Source organism: Lupinus angustifolius, chromosome LG14 (assembly GCF_001865875.1).
Source record: "Lupinus angustifolius cultivar Tanjil chromosome LG14, LupAngTanjil_v1.0, whole genome shotgun sequence".
NCBI classification, from domain to species: domain Eukaryota; kingdom Viridiplantae; phylum Streptophyta; class Magnoliopsida; order Fabales; family Fabaceae; genus Lupinus; species Lupinus angustifolius.
This window is the reverse complement of record NC_032022.1, coordinates 13,861,484-13,887,173: the sequence shown is the minus strand read 5'-3', so window position 1 is coordinate 13,887,173 and position 25,690 is coordinate 13,861,484. Positions and strand designations below refer to the sequence as shown.

The following is a 25,690-nucleotide window of genomic DNA, read 5'->3' as shown; positions in this document are numbered from 1 at the left end:
TTAAATACATATAATTGTTGTGTTGCTACAAGACAATTCATGTAAATAACTTGTAAGATAATAAGAAGTAACATTGATCCATCTTTCTGCATTATGATTATTAGTACACCTTATGATTTTACCTATTATAAATAGATTTAATATGTATAGATCCATAATATAAGTATATTTTATTCTATTAGTAAATCATCTATCATTCATATATTAATCGTCATTAACCTAAAAAAAGTAATATAAATCAATGGTAGATGCTAACCGTGTAAAATAAATTTTACACTGACAGTGCATAGATTTTAAACTCTTATATAATATATATTTTCAAAGGTATATGTTTTATGCTATGTAAAAATATTGTTATATGTGTTATGTTGGTAATGGCCAACACACATAACGAGTAAGTATCTTAATAAATGTAAGATTTAATGAAATATTTTTTCTCTTATGGTTGGTGAACTTTATGATTTTACTAGTTTTAATCAAGTTTTGTTTGCAACCTACATTTTGTTTTCTTTAGTTTTTGCTTGCTTGAGAAAATTCACAATGGTGAACTAGGGAATGAGTAGGAAATGATTCGATTTCCAATAAAAATATAACATACTTAAAAAAATTGAAAACTATTACATGTATGGTGAGAATTCATGTAAGTTTATTACATGTGTTATTATTTCATTAGATGAATGTAAATCACAATTAATATGTGTTAGATTCAATGAAACATCTTTAATATTACGTAAGAATGATTTGATTTTCAATAAAAATATGATATGTCTACGTAATTTATGTGAAAACTATTATAGGTATGATGACAATTCATGGAAGTTTGATACATGTGTTATGACCTTATTAGATGAATGCAAATAACATTTAATATGTGTTAGATTCCATGAGCCACCTTTGGTAGTTGGTGAAATATAACACTTATAGCACGATGGTTAATTATGGTTGTTTCATTTATACTATTAAATACATATAATTGTTGTGTTGTGTTGCTACAGGACACTTCATGTAAATAACGTGTAAGATTATAATACATAAGAAGTAACATTGATCCATCTTTTTGCATTATTGATTATTAGTGCACCATGTGATTTTACCTATTATATAATATATTTAATAGGTATATATCAACAGTCTAAGTGTTTTTTATATTGTTAGTAAATCATCTATAATTCATATATTAGTTACTATTGTCCTAAAAAAAGTAATACAAATACATAGTAGGTGTTGATAGTATAAAATAAACTTTACACTCATAATGCATAAATTTTAAAATCTTATATAATATATTTTTTCAAAATTATATGTTTTATGCTCTCTAAAAAATGCACATATATTATATGTGTTATGTTGTTAATGGACAACACACATAATAAGTATGTAATAAATGTAAGATTCAATGAAATACTTTTTCTTTGATGGTTGGTGAACTTGATGATTTTATTGGTTTTAACCAAGTTTTGTTTGCAACATGCATTTTGTTTTCTTTGGTTTTTGCTTGTTTGAGAAAAGTCACAATGGTAACCTAGGGAATGAGTAAGAAATGATTTGATTTCTAATAAAAATATAATATGCTTAAGAAATTTTGAAAACTATTATACGTATGGTGATAATTCAGATAAGTTTGATACATGTGTTATGATTTTATTAAGTGAACGTAAATCATAATTAATATGTGTTAGATTCTATGAGGCATCTTTAATATTACATAGGAAATGGTTCGATTTCTAATAAAAATATGAAATGTCTATATAATTTATGTAAAAACTATTGTAGGTATGATGACAATACATGTAAATTTGATACATGTGTTATGATCTCACTAGATGAATGTAAATAACTTTAATAGGTGTTAGATTCCATGAGGCACCTTTGGTAGTTGGTGAAATATAACACTTATAACAAAGGGTTAAATATGATTGTTACATTTCTACTATTAAATACATATAATTGTTATGTGTTGTGTTGTTATATGACAATTCATGTGAAAATAACTTGTAAGTTTGTAATAGTTAAGAAGTAACATTGATTCGTTTATTGAGATATTAGTGCACCTTTTAATTTTACCTATTATATAATAGATTTAATATATATATATATATATATATACTGACAGTATAAATGTATTTTATATTGTCAATAAATCATCTATCATTCGTATAGTAATTACTGCTGACTTAAAAAAAGTAATACAAATCAATAGTAGATGTTAATAGTATACATTAAACTTTACGTTAATAGTGCATAAATTTTAAACTTATATAACATATATTTTCAAATTTATATGTTTTATGCTCTCTAAAAAATACACACATGGTTGTATGTGTTATGTTGTTAATGGACAACACACATAATGAGTAAATGAGTAAGTATTTTAATAAATGCAAGATTCAATGAAATACTTGTTCTCTTATGGTTGGTGAACTTGATGATTTTACTAGTTTTAACCAAGTTTTGTTTACAACCTGCCCTTCATTTTCTTTGGTTTTTGCTTACTTGAGAAAACTCACAATGGTAACCTAGGAAATGAGTAAGAAATGATCTGATTTCCAACAAAAATATAACATGCTTAAGAAATCTGAAAATTATTATATGTATGGTGACAATTCATGTGAGTTTGATACATGTGTTATGATTTCATTAAATAAACGTAAATCACAATTAATAGGTGTTAGATTTCATGAAGCATCTTTATTATTAAGTAATGAATGTTTCGATTTCCAATAAAAATATGACATGTTTACGTAATTTATGTGAAAACTATTGTAGTTTGTTACATGCATGTTTATTTGTATTTAATAAGGGTTAGATTCCATGAGACACCTTTAGTAGTTGGTGAAATATAACACTTATAACAAGATGCTTAAATATGGTTGTTGTGTTGTATTGTTATAGGACAATTCCTGTGTAAAATCTATATACTGATAGTATAAAGATTCATATATAGTTGGTATATTGTCCATCGTTTATTTGTATTTAAAAGTCAACGATGATTGAAAATGAATGGTGAATGACGTATTGATAGTGTAAAAGCTCTTACATTGTTAGTGCATACATTTTTTCTCATTATATAATAAATTTAATATGTATATACTGACAATGTAAGTGATTTTTACACTGTCACTAAATCAATAATGAATGTTAATAGTATAAAAAAAGTAATACAAATCAATAGTGAATGCTAATAGTATAAAAAAATTATATTGACAATACATAGATTTTAAAATTTTATATAATATATATTTTCAAACTTATATGTTTTATATAGGTGTTATGTTGTTAATGGACAACACAAATAATGAGTAAGTATGTTAATAAATGTAAGATTCAATCAAAAAATTGTTCTCACTATGATGGTTAGTGAACTTGATGATTTTACTGGTTTTAACCAAGTTTTTTTGAAAGATATATACATGCTATATTTCAATTAAAAAATAGGTTTTCTCATAATTGAGATATTATATGAAGCATCTTCTATAATTATTATGGTGGGTATCTTAAGATTTCATATAATGTAGTAAGTTGCTTTTAAAAAGTTTCATGTTATAAAATACAAATGAATAGGGAATGACGCTCTTATTATTACAAGATCATTGGAGTGTGGCAACGAGCTACCAAAACATCAATATGTGACATTTGACACAATGAAACTCCAACATAAATTGGAAGAATTATTCTTATCCAGGCAACACCATTGGTGGGTTTACCAAAGTTATTTTACAAATTAGAACAAATTTAATTTTACAAAAATCTCTCACAGATACACCACAAACATCTTTTAAGAGAAAACTATAAATTGAGAGCTTTTAATTTATATTATTTTCTCGAACTCAAGGTTATTCTCTACTATTTTTAACTATAACTTTTGTTTTAATTAAAAGAGTAAATTTATGATTGAACTACTATTTTGTTTGTTTGAATGATACATGGAATTAAACCAAATATAGGAAGTGATTGAGTTGTAAAGTATATGGTGTTCCCACCATGTTGCATTCAAGAGATTCACACCCTACTACAGTGAATCTATACGGATCCAAGCCTTGCTTGAATTGCAAAGTGTGCTGAGACAATGGCTCATTTTTAGGCCATGATGCATTGTGTGATGTTTGTTTAGGATTTTATCTGGGAGGGAGATCACTTGTTCTAACTTGTCGTTTTCAATCTTATATCAACTTGGTGTCTTCAATCTTGTCTCATCCACTTATACTTAAATATATGAATTTAATATATTGTTTTTGTAAAATAAAATTTTATTTTTTATTTCTTAGTAAGCACTCATTAGTTCGGGACAGAGAGACATAAAACTTAAGAGACATATTACCTTGTTTGGCACAGTGGGGGCTTTGGTGCCTTAGGGTGGATATTGACACCAATTGTAGTGGTTGTCTTGAAATTCAAATGGTTTATAAAGGATAAATCTAGTGAGTATTCTTGTCATTATTTAGTTTTGTGGTTTTTAAATTTCTGTATGTATTGATGATGTGATTCTTTTGTTTCACACTTTGATTCTTCCGAGAAATATTTTGAATAGCATACAAGCTTGAATTTTACAGCTTCCCATAAATTTCAACATTTTTATTTAAAATGTTAGTAATATTCTTTTTGTGAAAATTTAGCACGCATAACGCTAAAATTATGAAGAGAAGAAACAAAACCTAATACATTAATCTTTACGTCTCACACTACTTAACAAACACTTTCTATAAGAATCAGACTCCTCTCCAGTCCATTACTCGAGAGGCCAGTTAGAATTTTGATGTATATTTAAGAGTAAACATGTAATTTAGTGTAAGTCAATGGGAAAAAAATATCTTTATTTTTAATTTTCGTGTGTATTTTCACCTTACTGTCCTCTCCAGTAAGGAAGAGGAATCTGACTCCTTCTATAAATGGTGTTTTGAGGGAAATGATCTTTGCCGGTACTGAAGAGTCCAATGCTAGATAGGATGATAACATGTAGCAAAAAAATCAGTTCAATGATCATAATTTAAATATTATTTTTAAATAATAAATAAATAAATAAATAATTTTAAAAAAGTCACATCCACATATTTAAATAATAGCCTCTTTATTATTGGAGAAGAGTTACACTCTTTTTTTTTTTTTTTGAGACATGTCAATTTTACACCAAATTTGATTGGTAGCCCATTGACAACAATTTAGTTGTATTTTTATTCAAAATGACAACAATATATTTTTTAGAAGGCTGGTTAGATGGAATGTTTGTTTAGGATAAACATCAATAATTAAGAAACTGAATAAGGTAAGATTTCATGTAGTGATTAAATACGTTATTTCTTTATAGTATTTTATTCACAACTCCTCAATAAATAAAACTTAATTTACTAATTCTTTAACTACTGCCCTAGCACGTGGCATATTTCGACTAAAATGAAAGGGAAGATTTGCAGAAAGTTTAAGGAGAAATGATAGTCTCCATTGGTACATGACATGATTGGTGATAGGCAGTAGAAACCATATATTATTATACTATGAAGCCTCACTCACTGATGGGTATTATTTATGGTGATACATGCTTAATTCGCTTTAAATAAAGTTTTGGGTTCGAGTCTTATGAATAAAAAAATATTCACTAAGAGAGTTAACTCCACATATCTGTAGATGTACTCAGCTTAGACATAATTATCTCCCTTACGATAATACAGGTAGGAAACCAAAAAAATATTATGCCTAAACCTATATATTTTTAATATATAGTATAATATCTCTAGACTATTATTATAAATATTTGTATATTATTCTTTAATGTTATACTTGCCATGTATTTTAGAGTAAGATAGAACATACACAATCAATATCTTATTTTATATTGAAGAGTGAATAGTTATTAAAAATAAATAGGCTATAAAATATATAAGAAACCTATATATATTTTTTTGTAATATTAATTAACTTTGGGTTTATCTCTAGAAAGAATGATATTTTTGTTTCCAACTGAGGTTTATGACACCTGGCATCACCTAATTGGGCGAACACCACAATATTTAGGCCTCTGTTCAACGCATCATGTACCTCCAAAAACCCAAAAGCGTGAGTCTCTGAATCCATTGCAATTTATTGCATATGTTTCGCGCCTGACTCACTGAGTCCAACTCGCTCCGACTACAGAATTTCCATAACCCTTGTCGGAGACGATGAACAACAAGTCTTCGCGCACAGATCTCTCAGTCTTCGATTTCAAGGAAGAGGATGAGATCGACGAGGAGAATCAATTCTCCAAATTCAAAAACCCTATCCAACCCCTCTCTCACTCCGATTTTCTCCCTCGTGGTAAGACAAATTTTCCAAAACTGTGTTTCCACCGATTATACACAGTTTTTTATTGCATTTGTTCATTTATGTACAATCATTTGTCGTCTTAGATGCGAAATTGGAAGTGGATTTTGAGTTTTGATAATTTTTCATTGCTTAATGCTTACTAAATACTAGCTGAAAAATAGTGTCATTGCGTTTGATGTGAATATTTAATAATTTCAAGTGTAGTGTATGCTATTTGGAGGATGTAACCATCATTCTATGAAGAGTTTAGAAGAAATGGATTTTATGTTGATTTAGTGATGTCCATGATGTAAGCAGAAGTTTGTTTGCCCTAACCAGTCAGGTTTAGAAACTTATGATGCTATGATAGCGATCTTTATTGAGACAAGTTATTCTTAAATCGAGAGTAACTGTCCAGACTCCAGAGGGCTGGCAAGGCAATGTAGGTGCAAACTTGTTAGGAATTAATAAGGATATGGTCTCAAACATAGAATTCAGCTGTCCATACCACGGTTGTCAAATCGGTGGAGCGGAAACGCAAGTTATGAGTTTACATTATTTAGAAGATAGATAATGAAGGATGCATCTATGTTTATAAGGAAACAACACTTAAATAGCACCACCACGAAATGAAAAAATAATTAAAGATAATTCCATTAGGAATTAAATCCCACATTGGCACGTTGTCTACTTCAATGAAGGAGGTACGATTTATATACCCGTAGGGCCACTCTGTTTTATGCCCAATTAGTTTTAAGATAGAACCTAGCATGGTATTAGAGGCAGAACCCAACTCTGCTGTGGGTGGCAACCCATTGCCCATTCTAGTAGACATCTTTGGAGTCTGGTGTTGGGAAGTAAGCCTACATCGGATACCTTAATCTATGGGATTCAGTTTATATACCCGTTGGGGAGTCCATCGTCTATTCTGGTATGCATCTATGGAGGCAAGTGTTGGGAAGTAAGTCCCACATTGCCTGGCTCAATCTATGGGGTGCGATTTATATAATCTTTTGGCAAGCCCACCGCTTGTTTTGATGAGCATATATGGAGGTGGGTGTAGGGAAGTACATCCATGTTGCCTGCCTCAATCTATTGGTTTCAGTTTATAGACCAATTAGGATACTCTAGTTATTGCCAATCGGTTTTAATGTTGTCTAACCAATTCAATACCCTGAAGTATTAATGAAGTCATGATCAAACATCTTAATTGCATTGTGGAAATGCAATGTTTTTTTGTTTAAAAAAGCAAACCATAAATCACAAAGTTTAATAACTAAAAGTGAGACAAAGTGATCATAGATCATCGTCATCACATTTTTACTATGATGCATGCATATGAAAAATTTCATGCTTTAGCCATATCATTGATGCATCCATATCTGGATGCGTATGATATGACCTTTGTCGTAGATCGGGCATGCTTCTCCTGATATGGGTCAATGCTGTGCATCTGTTGGAGATCAACGAGTCCCACATTGGTTGGTTTTCAAGAATTTAAATGGCATATAATCTTGAGGTGCTAACTAGCATGATAGCATCTCAAGTGAAAGTCCACATTGAAGAAGCACCCGCTCTCCCATGTTGAAGACTTGGATGGTGCATTAGTAATTTTCCAGCATGGTATGAGAGCCCAAATGGCCTCGCAACCCATTGAGGAGCCAAAGACCAAACCAAGCAATTGAAGACACACAACCTCTTAGATACGGCTTAATGCTGTGTGTTTGTCTTTGTATAAGCGACCCTGTGTTGGCTACTCACCACCAGTTTTAGATGAAAGTGAAACAAAATATGGTTGAAGTTAAAACAAGAAAATGAATTACATTGTTGAGAGTCCTGCTCTTCATTGTTGAAACTGTGCTTTGGCTTTGCCATTTAATCCTTGTTTTAGTAATTTTGCATTCTAGCTGAAATAGTTTTCTACTCATGTAGTGTCCTTCATTCTATCTTCTTTTATTTTACAAGCATTTCAATTATACTATGATGGCCATGACATACATGTTTTTGTTCTGCTGGGGCATTCATCTTTAACCAGATTTTTAATTAAATTGAATCTGCACAACTGATTTAATATATTTACAGAGGCCCAGGTTGACAATTCTGGTGTGAAGAATGTTGCAAGTACTCCTTCTGTTGACGTTAATGCAGTTGGTGGTAACTTTAATTTGGAAAAGGGTGGATCAGAGCCCCCTCTGAACACAGTGGGAGTTATATTTCATAGCAAAGAGGAGAATCCCGAGGCGGAAGCAGCCAAACAATCGTATTCCATTAATCATGAAAATCACTGTCATATAAAAATAGGTATTCATAAATACAGTGAACCAAAGATGAAGGATACAAGTGGTGGTGTATCTCCACCTGAGACGAGCCAGATAGATCCTTCAGGGTCTCCTTCCGATGTACTGTAATATTTTTTGTAATATTACAGCGTAATAAAAGGAATCAATTGAGAGATTTATATATTATTCAATTTTTTGCAGATAGAATCAGTTGATGCTAATTCAGAGACGGCTGAGTTCATGTATGAGAGTGTGGGAAGAAGTCGCGCCTCCGATATTGCAGAGAATGGCGTATTTAACCGTAATCGTGGTTTATGATTCTTTATAATCTCAACTATATTTGATTGTGAAATATCATGTTGCAGTTACTAACTGAATTTAATTTTCATTATTTCAGTTTCATTGAATGGTTGTGGATTGAATGGCATATACAGTTTTGACATGGTAATTCTTTTTCTATTGATAAAACCCATTTATGCTAAAGAAATTGAAATTACATGCTATTTATTTTTTTACCATTGGAGATTTTTAATTTGGTTACAACTTCTATTCTTGTTTTGTTGCCATTTATGGCTATTTATTTACTTATTTCAATACAGATGGCTGTAAGTTTTTTGGATTGCACTGTTCTCCTTCTGCTTCATCATGTTTTACCCACTTTTAGTAGTGAATGAAATGCTGTAGAAAGCAGTTTATATTGATCTACAACTTTCCATTCACTATTTTTTTGTAGTATGTTGTGCGCTCAGTTTGAATTTTCCTTTGTCGTCTTTATGTAATCTGCAGAATGACGCAAATACAGAAGTTGTTCTTCATCCGGATTATGTCATATACCAGGATAATTATTATATGGGGCCAAAGTTAACCTTTTCAGATTGTTGCGTCAAGATCTATGTTTCAACTTCATGTATAAAGCAAGGTGCCTTAGATCTTGAATGGGCAGTTGATGATCTCATTGATATTAAGTGTCAACTGTTCCAAAGTGTGAGTTTTGTAGTTTTTGTGCTTGCAATGTGTGTAGGTTTGTGTATAAATTCTGTAGTTTCTGATGTGTACTTTCTTCAGAGTGAAACGGTCATTATGAAGCTTCACGTAATATCGAGTAATGCAAGTCAGTCAAATGGTGTAAGTGGCACTTCAGGTGAGTGTATTTAATGTAGTTGATCAATGTGGAATGTCTTTCTTCTTCATCATATATGTGGCACACACACCTGAACATAATTTGACATTTTCATTTAACTATTTAAGCTGTTACTCTAATTATAAAATTTATTTGGATAATTTCTTGTATTACGTCCCCACCTAGTGGGAGTAAGGCTTGGTTGTTGTAATTTTTTGTATTATGATTTTGTAGAGTTTTTGTAATAGTCGCTTTTGAGCTACTCATTTTAACTGCGAACCTACACTTTTGCTAGGCATTGAGGAATTGGAGATAGCAGTTGTTGATTCCAATTGGTCCTTGAGGCATAGACAGATCACGTCTCTTAATATGAAATACTTGGCTATTTGGAATATTGTGCTTAAGTAAGTCATTATCTGCTCTTTTTTATTAAATTTTTCGTTGTTCAGTTAATTTGTCGATGGTTCTGTAAGATATTGCAGGTTTGCCACCAATGTGGATTCCATCAATTATACTTGATAGATAGATAGCAACTCCGTAGTCTTGAATCTGTTGTTTGTAATACTTGTCTTCCTTTATCTAAATTTACAGTTCACAATGTGTGATTCCATTTGGTTTAAAATCGTGAAGTGGATATCTTTTATGATTTGAATGCCAATTTGTATAATTTTTTTTTTAAATTATGATTAAGTTTTCTCTTGTAGTACGGATGTTGAAGGCAATGAAAATGATTCAGGTGAATCAAGATGCTACTTCCCCAAGTGAGTGAGAGGGTTAATTTATTTTTCTTTTTAACAAGTTTACTTAGAAAATGCCATAGCATTTGCTTGGAAAATACTGTATGGTAGCTAATTCTGATATTTTATAATTTGAAACAGTTTTGAGGAGTCTTTTGATGAAGTTGTGTATCCAAAAGGGGATCCAGATGCTGTTTCCCTAAGTAAAAGAGATGTTGATCTCTTGCAACCAGACACTTTCATCAATGACACAATTATTGATTTTTATATCCAGTAAGTTTACATATATTTGTTTTCCTTTTGGAATCAAGATTCTATTGACCTTTGTTTTTGGTGAAAATTTTAGTCATCTCATTGTTAAGTATACTTATGATAACTATTCCACTTTTATCCTGTCCTCTTTGGTTGGATTTTAATTTTGTCCTCTTTGGTTGTATTTTCATTCTGTCCTCAAGCAACGCTAAAAGGATTGCCGGTTTCTGGATGATATTAAATAAGTAGGACATATTAAAATTAAATATAGAGGCTCTTTATCCACATTGTGATTCTTGAAGATAGTGTAACATTTTAAAAAATCTCAATTTTGGCAGATATCTAAAGAGTCAGATACAAGAAGAGGAGAAGCTTAGATTTCACTTTTTCAATAGCTTTTTCTTTCGGAAGCTGGCTGATATGGACAAAAATCCATCTAGTGCTTCTGATGGCAAAGCAGCATTTCTACGTGTTCGTAAATGGACAAGAAAAGTAAATTTATTTGACAAGGATTATATCTTCATACCTGTGAACTTCAAGTAAGACTCGATTGAAGTTTCACATATATATGGTCTCCAAATGTATTCAAAATCTAATCAGCATTGAATTTTGATATAATTGCAGTCTTCACTGGAGTTTAATAGTCATTTGTCATCCTGGTGAAGCGGTTAATTTTAATGGTGAGGTCTTAAGCTTGTGATGTTTCTCATGAACCTTTGCATTCTCAGATAATTATGTAGGATACATATTCCAGGTAAAGAGGTGGAGAAGTCACTTAAAGTACCCTGTATTTTGCACATGGATTCTATAAAAGGAAGCCACAGCGGTCTGAAAAATCTCATGCAAAGGTATACTACAACACTTTTATTACTGCTACTCGCCAAGAAGAAGAAATATGGTTTCTGTCTTCTCTTTATAAAAAAAAGAATTTGATGCTTTATATACAAGTGCTCGGCTTTGGGAATTAGGCCCATATTCGTGGCCGGTCTGGTCTTCCTGCTGGGATGGGGTGACATGGATCATAACCATAAAGCTATGCAATTGTTGATTTGTCAATACCTTTATTTTCAGCAATTGATATTGAAGTTTCCATTGGCGAATAAGCTTCTTTCAAAAAATGTGATTGGTCATTTAGTCTGACCTGCAAGTCAAAAGATAATCTAATTTACTTATTGCAGTACAGCAGACCTAAAACGAGCAAATAAATCATCTTAAAACACACATCATTGTTAGCTTTTCATCAAAATAAACACCAATTCTGTCCTGGTCAATTGCCTAGTCTTTTGAATCAGTTCAATAACCATTCAGTAAACTTTTTTCTGGCCTCAGAACCTTAAATTATATCCATACTCTAAGATCTGTGTATAATAATGGTTCATAACTTAATCCACATTATATTAAATTTTTGTGCAAAAATAGCTGATCCTGCATTTGGGGATGTGCTTCTAGGTTTATTGAAACACATTAATATAGTAATAGTATTAAGGTTCTTAATTTTGGAATTATATGGTATATAAAAGAAATGGATTTAGTTTCCAGGATATCCATATTTTTTAAGCATCACATAAATAATTGCAATTGTCACTTTTGAGTGTTGAACAATACATGATAGTAGTTCTTTAGTTTTCATCTTTAAATTGTGCTTGAACTCTGAAAGTGCAAATATCATACTGGGTTACCTTTGATTATGAGTGATAATGTAAAACAGATGAAGTCAAAATGAATGTGCTTTCTGATGCTGCCTAGTGCCTAGTCTATCTTTTAGCATTTTCCGCTTCTTTAGTGGTGTTCTGTCTCTCATTTTTGTTTCCTTACTTTAATTGCACCATTAATGTCTATTATATTATCCATGCTTACTTCCATTGCAATATATTTTCCTATTCATTTTATTTGGCTGGATTCTTATTTAAAAGATGAATTAAGGGTGTTTTACATTGATCCCTTCTCTTCTGAAATTTACAGATACTTATGGGAAGAATGGAAAGAGAGGCATATGCATATGGATGCATTGGAAGAAGACCTTTCATCAAGATTCCTTAATATGCGTTTTCTTCCACTTGTGGTATTGCGTGCTAATATTTTGATCCTTTTCAAATTAGAGGCAGAGATAATTTTTCATCTTTTATAGACTTCTCAGCATTGATGAAACAAATTTCAGTTTATTTACTGGAAAGTAGATTCTACATCATTTAGGGGACTACTGTAAAAATTGTCCTGTCTCTTTCTCCAAAATGTCTCACATAGCTATTGATGAACATGAAAACATTCTCATTCACAAAATGAGTCCTAAGTATTCTTTTAAAATACATATGTACGTTTCGGCCTATGCAATGAAATTGCTACAAACCATTTGTCTTGTTAAATATAGTTGGAAGAAAAAAATCCTATCACTTGATAATTTCCCTCTATCAGCTGGAATATTATGCTTATTGCATTTTTATTTTTGTTCAATTGTCCATGACTTATGGTTAATTGTGAGTTATCCGAGAAAAGCTTTGTGGTTTATGTCCTTAAGGCTGTTTTTACTAATGTTTTGTGATTGAATGCTCACTCCATTATAGTTGCCCCAACAAGAAAACTCATTCGACTGTGGCCTCTTTCTGCTGCACTATTTGGAACTCTTCCTTGCTGAAGCTCCTTGTAATTTCAATCCATTCAAACTAACCAAGTTCTCCAACTTTGTAAGTTGTCTTTCACGGTCTTAATCTTAATTTTGGCTTATATCAAAAGTTTTAGGGATAGGTACGAAATTAAGAAATTATTTGTGAACACATCTCCATTTGCAAATCAATTAACCATGCAACTGAATATCACTGTTTGAAGAGTGGCTAATGAATTGCTTAATTGTTTTTTAGTTGGAAGTATTTTATGCCATAGTTCTTTTGTTGTAATTTTCTTACCTTCATGTTTATTTTACGCTGTTGATCCTGCATAGTTCCTTGCCTAGTTTTTCACTGTTATCTATTGAGTCATATGGATTTGACCTAACACAACTAGAAAATTTCCAGCTCAATGTGGACTGGTTTCCGCCGGCTGAGGCTTATCTCAAGCGAACACTTATCCAGAGGTTAATCTTTGAACTCTTGGAAAACCATGGTTCACATGAAAGCTCTTCCTCTGACTGTAGTGATGATGACCACATCTACGTAGAAAATAATGAGAACAGAACTAGCATGCAGCTTCCTGAAATCAATAAGGAGTCCAAATCCCATGCTGGGAAGGGAGTAGAAATGACTCTGTTGGCGGCGTCATCATCTTTGGACCCTCAATCTTTTAACAATGAAGGCTTGGTTCTTAAGGAGTTTTTTGCGCTAGGAGCTACAACAGATACATTAATTGGACAGTGCCAACCTTTCGATCAGCAATCATCTGATTATTGTTTCAATGGTTCAATATTTCCAATGGAGGTATTTAGTCCTTGTTCCTGTCTGTATGTACATATGTTTTGTTGATACTGTTTGAACGTCTCCACTGGGTCATGTGTAGTTCCCTCCGCCAAAATTTCTTTTAAGCATAGCTGGTTCCCTCATCCACAAAATGAGATTTTGGACCCTTATGCTACAGTAGCCTTTTATGCTGGTTGAGTAATTTAATACATGTCTTATATTTCACACGACCACATCAATTTAGCACCGATCAAATGCTGGGGACAATCCCAATATAATTGTTGAATGATTGCTAGATTTCTCCCTTCTGACAATATTTTAGGCACTATCCTTTTTTTTATTACGTTGATATTGTGATACTAATCCCCCACCATCTTTTTTCTGTTTTCTAATAGGAAGACACAGACATCAGCGAGCAACTTATGTATTTGGATGCAGATCTTAACAGTCAGCAAGTAGCTGCTGGAATTACACCTCAAACTTGTTCTTTGCCATACTTACCTAAGGAGTGTGGAGGTGAGACTTTTCATACACCTGAGATTTCTCCACAAGCTGAGCATGAAATGGCAGAGTGTTTTCTAGATGCATCAAGTGATGCCTCAGATGATTCAGAAGACATAGGGATCATTGAAAATTTCCCAGTTGAAAATGAAGTCCAATCATCTAATGAAGTTGGACGAGGTGAAAAAACTTGTTCACCCGAGGATAACCCTGAGCATTTAACAGATCTTTCTGTTTCTGATGCTAACAATCTTTCAATTACCCCTCTCATGGGAATTTCTCAAAACTTGAATGCAAAATCCAACGGTAACAACAATGGAGATCCCCACTCTTCCTCTCGAGAGATTGCAACAGTACAACTGGATCATGTTTCTGATGCAGTAGATGACAAGGTAACAAGTGATGGTCAGATGATTAATGACATGGCACCCGATGTTTATGAGGAACAAGCTGCAAAGAGGAGGAGGCTTATACCCTTGAATACGGAGGTGAGCGAATCCTGACTGAATCGAATTTGTAGAATGTAGATGGGTATGGCTTATTTTACCTTTGTTTTGGAACTATTTCTAGGTTATAATCTGCAACATGTGAATAATTTCGTTGCTTGGTAGCGGGTATATTAATGATGTTTTTCTGGCATGTTATTTCTGCAAGTTAGGTGTAGAAATATCTGCAACTCTAGACATAATTCAACCTTAAGGTATTAATTTTTTTGTCTTGATGATCACCTTTCAAGATTTTTTTTTCTTCTTCAAAGGAACCAAGGGGCTCTAGGAGTAGGAAATGGAAAAGGGATGCAGCAAATTGCTGTATTTAAATATGCACACTCATTATTCATGTTTTGTAGCTTATTAAACCATTCAAGATTTCTTGCATCCTTAAGCAGGATTAGGAATCCTCTCCAGGAGAGGCAAGTCTAGGAAAAACAAAAGAAAATATATAGTATGACAGTTATATCCTTTTATGTATAAGAAAATAACATTTTTGTTATTGAAAATAAAATAAAAAAATCAGTATCGGAGAGAATCCTGGTTCTCCTTAGCGCATACCATAAATTTTACTTGTAAAATGAATAGAAGTATAATAAGCCCGGCAAAGCCATGAAAATCATAAAAGTTCAACAGCTAAGCACAGAGATCCAAATTCCCTTTCTTTACCTTTTCCGATATCAGTTTTTCCAATGCTAGGTCGCAGGGGGAGGGAAAATAAACTAGAGAACATTTGTTTTGAATATAATAAGATGAATAATTTTTTTGCTTGGATATCAAATAAAGCTGTTTTTCATAGCAAAATTAATTATATTATTTGTCATTATTTGCCGTTTTATACTTTTTTTGGTACATGTGAAACAACAGATGACATTTTCTTGTATTTAGTTATTTACATTATGGATTTTTCTAATATTTGTCATAGGGCACATGTTAAGTACTTAAGTATACTAAAAAATGTAAATTTACATTAGAAAATGCTATATTTGATAACACTGAAATATGATATTTTTAGTTTTTCCATACTAGTGTACACATTCAATTAGCCTTACCATGTGGCATGTGCTTAAGACACTTGATGGCAAAATTTGATAAAAATAACAAATGATAGAAAACAAAAATAACTTCTTTGTATGTCAATTGAAACTATAGAGAACATTGTTAATACAAGATTCTGATATAATTTAATTCCTATTACTTATTAAGTTTTACTTTTGGTACTCTGAAGACATGTTTTATGAAATTAAAAATAAAAACGAAAATTTATATTAAAATTAAAACTCGAAGATATTAACATCAAATTTTATAAATTTTAACTAATGCACCTCGTGACGTGATATTACATTCTTGTTTATCTGTATACAATTGTTTTTATAAGAATTTTGTTATTCTCAACCTTATCTGTCACTTTCTTGTGCATTGCCTTTATAATCCATTCTCATATCGGAATATGTTGGATTTAATTTTCAAAATGTAAATCCATTGTAATAAACTTTATGTAATTACAAATTAAAGGGGTGAGGTAAGTCTTACTTACCATTAAATATGATCTGGTGACTTTAGGTAAGATATATGCCTTTCAACAACAACAAAAAACTAAAAGATATTACTACTATATCATTCTATTAATACTTATACTTACAAGAAAATGACAAATGTTATAAGATAATATTTTATTTACTAATAATTGATTTATAATTAATAATGTCACTTTCTTATTAATATAAAGATGAGTAAAAAATATAATAGGATGATGAAACATTACTCTTCTCTTAATCTAATGAGTTATGGGCTACCCTAAGCTAAAGCTAGGCTAAGATCATGAAATACAATGTCATCAACTACACCCTGCAATAGTACTTTACGAGTCAGAACAAAACAGTGAAACACACACTCTCTTTTTCTGAGATAAAAAATATTAAATAATCAAACTCAGACAACAACAACAACAACACCAAACCCTACATCTACCTATGTCTCTGTCTGTGACCTTGTAATCGAAATCCAAGCCAACCACCTCGAAACCAAACCCTTTTCTCTGTTACTATCATTATTATCATCAATACCACTGTTCCTTAAGAATCTACTCAACCCTGTTATCTCAGACACACTTCTTGTATTTATTATTATTTCACCTTTCCCATAATCATCTTCATCATCATTATCATTATTTCTATTCTTCAACGTCATCATTTTTCTTCCTCCATTGCTTATTATCATCTCTGACGTCAGATATAACAAATCCAACGGTTGCACATCGCTCCACCGTTGATCTTCTGATCTCATACACGGCGGTGACACAATATTAATCCTATGCTCTATTCTCCGTTCATTTTCTGTTGATAATAACATTCCATCTTTTCTTTGACGCATGAAACGACCAACACCAACGCCGTTTTCACTCTTTCTTCTCGTAGTTGCACTGTCCAATGATCTTCTCAAAAACGATGTCGTTTGCAAGATCTTATTTTTACCTTCTCTTTCTTCAACCCATGAATGTCTTCCAGAGATTCTACGAGTTTGTGATGAATCTGAAATTTGTGACAATGAGTTTCTTCCTTTTTCAACGTCTATAGTAACTTGTTCTTGATTTTGGTGTGAGGTTTTGGTATCATGGAGTAAGAAAATATCTTCTGGATCCACTCGGTAACGGCACAAAGGACAAGTTGAATGTGCATCAAGCCATGTATCTACACATTCTACATGAAAAGCGTGCTTGCATTTCGGTAATAAGCGAAGAACTTCTGTGGCTTCAAATTTTGTGAGACAAACTGCGCAATCTAACCCTTCTTTTTGACCCATTAATGATCCAAATCTGAAGATTGGTAACGATTCTATGACGCAACGGTCAATGCCGGAGTTTTTTCTTGCGGTTAAAGATGGCAACCCTCCGCGATAAGAAGAAGTAGTTGTAGTAGTTGAGTTATAACTGATTGTGTTGTTGTTGTTATCATTGGAGACAGTGTAACAGTGTTTGATGTATAGGAGGAGGAGAAAGGTAAGAGAAAACATGGTTGTTAAAACGCCAATAACAACTGCAATTCCTGGTTTGAAAGAAGAAAAAGAGGATTTTTGTGATGGTGGTGTTTTTTCTGTGGGAAGTGTATTATTGAGATTATTATTATTATTGGGAGTTATTTGGGGTGAGGTTTGTTGTAGTTGTTGTTGTGTGGTGTGTGAAAAATTGATTAGAATGAGGAAGATGAAGAAGTAGTAAAATGAGAAAGTGAGGTTGAGAGAAAGTGAAGTAGCCATGGATGAAGAGTAATGTAATGGGATTGTTGGTGTTTGTGTATTTGTGTGTGCATTAAGAGAGACACTAGTAAGTTGTTGAGGAAGGTGAATATAATATAATGAACCTTCAAAATTAGCATTAACACTTCATATTTTTGTTTGATAATACTAAAGCTATTTCTATCTTTTAGTAATAAATTAATTATTTTTGGATGCGTGTTGCCTTATAATACTAGACCAAACATTGCTGGTATTAATCTTAATAGTTGATACCATACTATAATAATTTACTATAAATTCCGTACAAATGTTACAATAAATTCGTTTAAATTATTGTGATGGAGTGATGCCAAATGGTTCAGAAGACAATAAAGAGCATTTTATGAGGAACCAAAATAAGTAAATGAAACCCATAAGGAATACACCAACCAATGTCAGAAATTAACCCAATAACATCACCAGAGATAAAAAGGAGCTAGGGATAGATATATAGTTATTTAGTTTGATATGTGGATTGGATTGATCTAACGACTTCTCATCATCAGAATCATCATTCAACATAGGATAGTTACATATCATGTCATACTTTTATATAGACTATACGTTATCATGGACCACATACACTGTTATTATCTTGCTACTCTTCCAATCTGAATCTTAAAACCTTATAGTCCATTTTTTGTTTTTTATTGTTTTGCTTCTTTGCTTAGATCACAAGGTAGCATAACTACATGTATTTCATTTTCATAGATTGGTTTCAAGGATTTCTTGTTTGGCTTGTTTTAATCATGTGTTCTTTACATGTACAAAGTCGTATCAAGCCTATAAATCTGTGATTTTTTGTTTTTCTCTAAATTTAAGTGCAGACCACTAGCTTCTTAATTAGAACAATTCACCTCAGCCACGGATGACGGATGAGATCATGATATAAGGTCTAACTAGATCTTCATGTATTTATTAAACTAAAGGTCAAATATTTGATTCTTGAAAGCGACATGTATTAAAAAGAACGACCACGTATCTTGAACGAAATTAATTCTTTATCATAGCGTAAGAGAATATCCTAGTTATAGACAATGATTTGTTGTCCTGTCCCAAATCATGTCTCGGACCAATGAAAATATGTCATATCAATTAAAAAATTAAATATTTTTTATTTTTTATTTTTTGTTTCAATATCATTAGTTCGAGAAATGGTTTGAGACAACATATCTTTATCCCCTAGTAATACCAAAAAATCCACCCTTAGCAGCTTGTTTATGGTTAATTTATTCCATACAATGTACCTTCCTTATATAATCATATTCTTATTAGTTATAGGTCCATTGCTGAGATACATCCATTAGACACTAGAGGCAAGGGACTAATATTAAATATATAGGGCGGACCAGATATATAAAAATATATGCATGTATAATATATCTAGCAGATGTATAATTTTTAAAAAATATTACACACATATATATAATTTTATAAAGTATATTAAAAGGGGCATGCATGGTTCCATAATGGCATAAAATAAACCAAAAAGCGAGTAGAATAATTGTGAAGCCAATTTGATATATAGTCTGCAAAAATTGTTTGATAATAGCTTACTTTTTACTCATCCAGAGCAGTTATGCTGTTTCCCATGCATTAGATTAATGCAAGTAATTGTAGAATAAATGTTGATGCACATTATTTAATATTCAGAACATACACATGAAAAACAAAATTTGCTTAATGGTTGAGTTGTTAATTCAATTAAATGTGGGAATGTAGCACAATCCCTAGCCTACTTATACAACCCCAAACCGAAGCAAATCAACCCTAAAATTGCCCTAATTTGACAAAACCGAATTCACACATTCACAAAGCCTAATTTCAAGCTAAACGATCCTATAATTCTAAGGCAGCCCCTTGAGGTTGTCATCAAGTGGTCATCAGAGCTAGTTTTGGCTTGAAACCCAAGTCATGGCCAATGAGGCCAACCAAAGGACAAACATCTTCCTTTCTAGGTGTTTGGTCCAAGGAAACATCTGCCTATTAAGTATTGATGGTGGTTGTACCAACATGGCTAGTTCAAGGTTAGTTTCAAAACTAAACCTTGAGACTAAACCACATCCCACTCCTTACCAACTACAATGGTTAAGTGAGATTGGGGGGATTATTGTGAACCAGCAAGTGGAGGTTCCCTTTTCAATAGGGAAATATGAAGATGTAGTTCTTTGTGATGTGGTTCACATGGAGACCAGCCATATACGTTTGGGTCGTCCATGGCACATGGATAAGAGGACCATCCATGATGGATTTTCAAACAAATACACTTTTTTTCACCAAAATCGAAAGTTGGTGTTACGTCCCTTATCTCCTACACAAGTGATTGAGGATCAGAAGACTCTGAAGAAAAAAATTGAGGAGGAGAAAAAGGCAATTGTGTGTAAAAAGGAAATTGAAAAAGAGGGAAGTGAGAATATTTTGGTTCCAAAACAACCCCTACCTCCACTACAGGGTAAAGAAATTTTAGTTACTACTAACAAGTCTCAGGAGGAGAAAAAGGCAATTGTGTGTGAAAAGAAAGTTCAAAAAGAGGGAAGTGAGAATATTTTGGTTCCAAAACAGCCCCTACCTCCACTCCAGGTTAAAGAAATTCTTTTTACTACTAACAAGTCTTTGCCTAGTTTTATTCACAACATTTTGCAGGAATTTGGAGTGAACCTTATTAAAGAAGAAGCACCTATTCATCCATACATTTTGGAGGCTGACTTTTACATTGGGCAAGTTATTCATATGGATGTGATTAGCACAAGCCTTGATGACTCAATTCTTACGAAGTTTTTTAAGGATGAACGTTTCCTCACAAAATTACTATTTGGTGCATGTGTTATTGCTGGACTATTCATCAAGGGTATAATCAATGATGAATATGTGGAGAATTGGTTGTTACAATTCAAGAAGATGGTCTTTGATCCAGGAGGTGGTGATACCTCAAATTTGAGGACAAATTCTTTTCAAGAAAGAGGGTATGATGTAAACCAAGGGGGGCAACCTATGATTTTTGGAGGCCATGTTCTTGCAAAGAATTTATAGCATAGTTTGGTTTATTTTATTTGCATTATTCAAATAAATGAGATTGCATTCTCATGTAGTCTTAGGTTTAATTTCCTTCAAGTATTTTTAGTATTTAATTCATGTAATATGGGTTGGGAATTATTTGTAACATTGGTCCATATTCATGACCAAGTAGTTTACTTAGGTTCAAGGGTAAGCCTTTCACGTGGCTAGGGCAAATGGAAGTCAATGCATGATCATTTCAAGGAAGGAGGCACGTAAGGAACTCTATCTATAAGGACAAACAAGGAGATAAGGCAATTCAGCTAACACTTTATCTCTAAGGCAAACAAGGAGATAAGGCATGGAGGGAAAACGAATTTAAAAGAAGATAGGTTTGTTTTAGCAATTTGAATTTGAATTTGAATTTGAATTTGGATTTGAAAGAAGATAGATTTGAATTTGAATTCAAGGGTATATGGCACACGTTTTCAAACTTGGAGATAAAGAGAAGATTATATGAAGATTAAAGAGAGATTAATCAATCTCCCAAAGATGCACACGGCTAGAAACAAGGAAAGAAGATAGGAAGCTCAATCTTTTAAGGTGCACAAGGCTATAAAATAGGGAATCCTAATCTCATCTCCAACCAACAACAAATCAGATTGGATTCAAATTAAATATGATTAGTTCCTCAAGATGAAGTCAAATTGATCAAGTCTCTTCCTTCTCCTCAACAAATTCGGCCAACCATCCACCAAAACCGAATTACACTCAAGACTAAGTCAAACAAGCAATTCAGCTCAACCAATTGATATTACTTAGGATTTTATTTTTATGTTTATTAGAAGATAATTTGATTTCTATCTTCTATTTTATCTATTCAGCCAAGGCAACTTTGCCTATTTATGCATTCAGATTGGATTAATAAAAGTTAAGTTGAATTTTGAGTAAATTTGAATTGTTTTAGTTGAGAGCACTTCTCCTAAACCTAGGTTGGCCGTGGCCACCACTAACAAGTTCTTATCAAGCTTCCTTGCTTGTGGCGAACATCATAGCTTATCAAGCTTCCATGCTTGTGGCGCTTTCTCACCTTCCATTCTTTTCCATCTTCTTCAACAACACTTAACCAATCTGCCCAAAGTACTTCCCAACACTTAAAAACCGAGATCACCATCATTGAACTCATACCCAACCGAAATCATCAACCCCATACACATACCTAAGCCAAACAGCCACAAACTCTACAACAAACCAACCCTAAACACCTTCCCTAAACCGAAACCATAAATCTCATAATCCATACACAAACCCTAGCCTACTTAAACCTCTAACCTAACCTAAGACCTACCCAAAAATCCCAAATTTAATACCAAACCGAATTCACACATTCACAAAGCCTAATTTCAAGCTAAACGATCCTATAATTCTAAGGCAGCTCCCAAGAGGTTGTCATCAGATATATTATACTTTTGGTTCAAATGGGGATCTGGACCACAATCTAGATGGGTGTAGTAAAGACAAATTGAACATGATTGTAGATAGACAAGTTTGATTAGGATATTACATAGTTATTAATTTTATTTGTTTCTTTTTCTGCAGGAAGAATGAATGGCTACTGCAACTTTGGAAGAAAATTTCTGCAAGATTGAGACTTCTATTTATTTCTTGTACTCACTGAAACCTTTGCTGATAAAAATGAATCATTTTTTGATTTGGTGTTAATTACAATTTGCACCATAAAATCTGTGACATTTCTAGCTGATTCCTATTACCTTCAATTTTATCTCTCCATGTGTCATGAGATATAATATTGGAATCTATCACAAATCAAATACCTAGTATAATTTTGAAAATGTAATTTGAACAAATGAATTTAAAAAGTTCTCATGATACCCTATAGTTGGTACATTTTACATGAAACTATAAGGTAAAATAAAAAATGTATCTAAATCAAATAATGTTGCTCACTAAAGTTTTGCTGTACAATATCATGCAAATGTTCCTGCCCTTTTATCTGAATAATAATTTATCAAATATTCATTTTTTGTCTGGTGCATTTAGATAATGCATCAAACTACAGCCATAGTGTACTTCAAATGCAACCACAAAAGATTCAGTATCTTCCATGCAAGGATTTTGAACATGGAATGCTGATTATATTCACTGTATTTTTCTCCTAGTGGTATAGTGAATATACTGAATATCATCCTTTTGGTTGTGTTGGTGATGACTGAATGAAAAGTTTGGAATAATGAAAGTTTGCTTTTGGATGTTGAAAACTATGTGAAACATGTTCTGAACATGTAATGTGTCAGTGACTTTAAATTTATCGACACTGACTCGATCACTCGATAGTAGTCCTTTCTCTTTTTGACGGCTTCACCCACCTATCAAGTTCAGTAATATACCTTAATTCAGCCTATAAGTAACTCTCTTTATGACACAATTTTCAACAAAAGATATCAATTGTTATAAATATATGAGGAGAGTACAACCCAGAAAATTAATCTATTATGTGATAGAATTTCATAGCTTAAGTATCACATTAAATTTATTATGCTACCTATCATGAGACTCCTAACACAATTCCTGTTTCTATTTGGAGCTCATGATGCTAACTACTGATTAAAATTTTGTTATTTGTATCATTGGGTAGATTATTTTGTTTGATATTTATTCATTAATTATGATGAATCTTTAAATCATCCTGTTTATCATTATATTTTAGGATTATATTTAACTCAGATATGATCATGTACATGATGGCTTTTGAAAAACAGAGTTTTTACTTGTATGGTGCACTTTGATCGAAAAATTATTGTTTTGGTGCACCTTTTAGAAAAATTACCAGTTTGGTATATATTTTAAATAATTGGCTTCCAAGTTGTCAATTTCAGTTTTTTTTTCTCTCCCCCCAAAATCGGCATCAGGGAGAGTTTATATATTTTAATTTTTTTCTCCCTCCCCTCTAAATCGGCAATGGGGGAGTTTTTTTTTTTAGTTTTTTTTTTGTCCCCCCTAAATCGACAACGGAGGAGTTTTCAAATATTTAATTTTTCTCTCTCTCCCCTAAATCGTCAATGGGGATTTTTATGTTTTTTTCCCTCTCTCCCCCTGAATTGGCAAAATGAGGGGAGACGATATATTAATTTTATCATTATATGTAAAAACTTAATTAACAAAAGTGATTCAAATTTTTTTACTAACTAACAAAAATTGCACGTATAATATTAACAGCATGTCCAGAGATGTTGATGGAGATTAAATGATGTGATCATCTATTCAATTAACAAAAGTGATCATTTAATGAATTTTCAGTCAATGTATACCATACAAATAAAAACTCATTTAAAGAACTATCAATGTCTTGTCCATTTGCAACCCTCAGCACATCATGGTGAAAAGATGAGAAATCTAAATTATAGAATTTATGGGTAGTTAGATATATTACTAGTTGAAAAGCAAGTTCAAGATAACTAGATTGCATATAAAAATTGTATTTGTGCATTAAAGTATGAAAGGACATATAAAATAATTAAAAATGTATTATTTTTTAAATTAAAGGTAATTAGGATATATCTAATATTTTGTTGTTGAGTATTTATCTAATGTTTTTTTATAATTATTTAGCTAATATATTTTTTGATACGACCAATCGTATCTACTCACTTTCTTTGTCAAGGAACTAATATTTTTCTGAGTTTATGTTGTCTCTCTAACAAATGTCGATCTCAAGAATCATGTTATCGACTTTGAGGATTCAATGAAGTCTTACATCACCCAATGTCACTGGTAAATAAGATTTCTCTTCATTACTAAAGAGGAAAGTGATTATTTTCTTTGAATTTCAAAAATAAAAGTATAATCATACATTAAATAAAAAAAAACATAAATATTAATATATACTACTTTTCTTTTGGTATTTCATTGTATTTTCCTCCATGAGAGGAGTTTCACTGATAGTATTTATATAATGTGAAGGAATCACAAGTGAGTTAAAAAGTTTACGAGAGAAAGGGTGCGGTTCCTTTAAGCCCAAGTTTGTCACTTGTTAGTAAAAAATATTTACCAATTTTATTTTCTTAAAACCCCCTTTAGATACTTTTTACCCACAAATGTTAGTTGGTAATTTTTTTTAGAATAATTCATCATTTCTAAACAAACAAGGCAACAAATAAGTAATTTCTCAAAATAATTTCAATGAAGAATATTTAGCTTCCTAAAAAACAATTATTTATTTGGAAACCATGTTACCACATTTCTTTCAGGGCGAATAGGACTTGACCCTATTCACTCGTATAGTTTGACCCTATCCTAATCGAGTTCAGATTCAAAATAATTAATATTTACGGTTGAGTAAAAGATAAATATGATCTAACCTAAA

The 25,690-nt window shown here is 32.0% G+C and overlaps 2 protein-coding genes across 4 annotated transcripts; one reads left to right on the top strand and one right to left on the bottom strand.

The window, feature by feature from the left end:
- On the top strand, positions 5,974 to 15,388 carry LOC109326947 (probable ubiquitin-like-specific protease 2B). 3 transcript variants are annotated; one of them, XM_019559881.1, is made up of 17 exons: positions 5,974 to 6,288; positions 8,359 to 8,675; positions 8,757 to 8,865; positions 8,953 to 8,999; positions 9,342 to 9,539; positions 9,621 to 9,696; positions 9,971 to 10,079; positions 10,380 to 10,436; positions 10,554 to 10,685; positions 11,003 to 11,203; positions 11,289 to 11,344; positions 11,419 to 11,512; positions 12,627 to 12,726; positions 13,226 to 13,345; positions 13,673 to 14,071; positions 14,446 to 14,594; positions 14,628 to 15,388. In XM_019559881.1, exons 1-17 carry the CDS (start codon positions 6,153 to 6,155, stop codon positions 15,052 to 15,054), a joined length of 2,727 nt encoding a protein of 908 aa, XP_019415426.1. In that variant the 5' UTR covers positions 5,974 to 6,152; the 3' UTR covers positions 15,055 to 15,388. The 3 variants fall into 3 exon arrangements, with proteins under 3 accessions (XP_019415426.1, XP_019415424.1, XP_019415425.1); XM_019559879.1 differs by having other exon boundaries at positions 14,446 to 15,388; XM_019559880.1 differs by having other exon boundaries at positions 5,975 to 6,288; positions 8,757 to 8,856; positions 14,446 to 15,388.
- LOC109326218 (RING-H2 finger protein ATL43-like) lies at positions 16,818 to 18,383 on the bottom strand. Its single transcript, XM_019558916.1, has 2 exons — positions 17,228 to 18,383; positions 16,818 to 17,191 (listed from the first exon to the last, which is right to left on the bottom strand). The coding sequence occupies exons 1-2, from the start codon at positions 18,292 to 18,294 to the stop codon at positions 17,011 to 17,013; spliced, it is 1,248 nt and encodes a 415-aa protein (XP_019414461.1). The 5' UTR covers positions 18,295 to 18,383; the 3' UTR covers positions 16,818 to 17,010.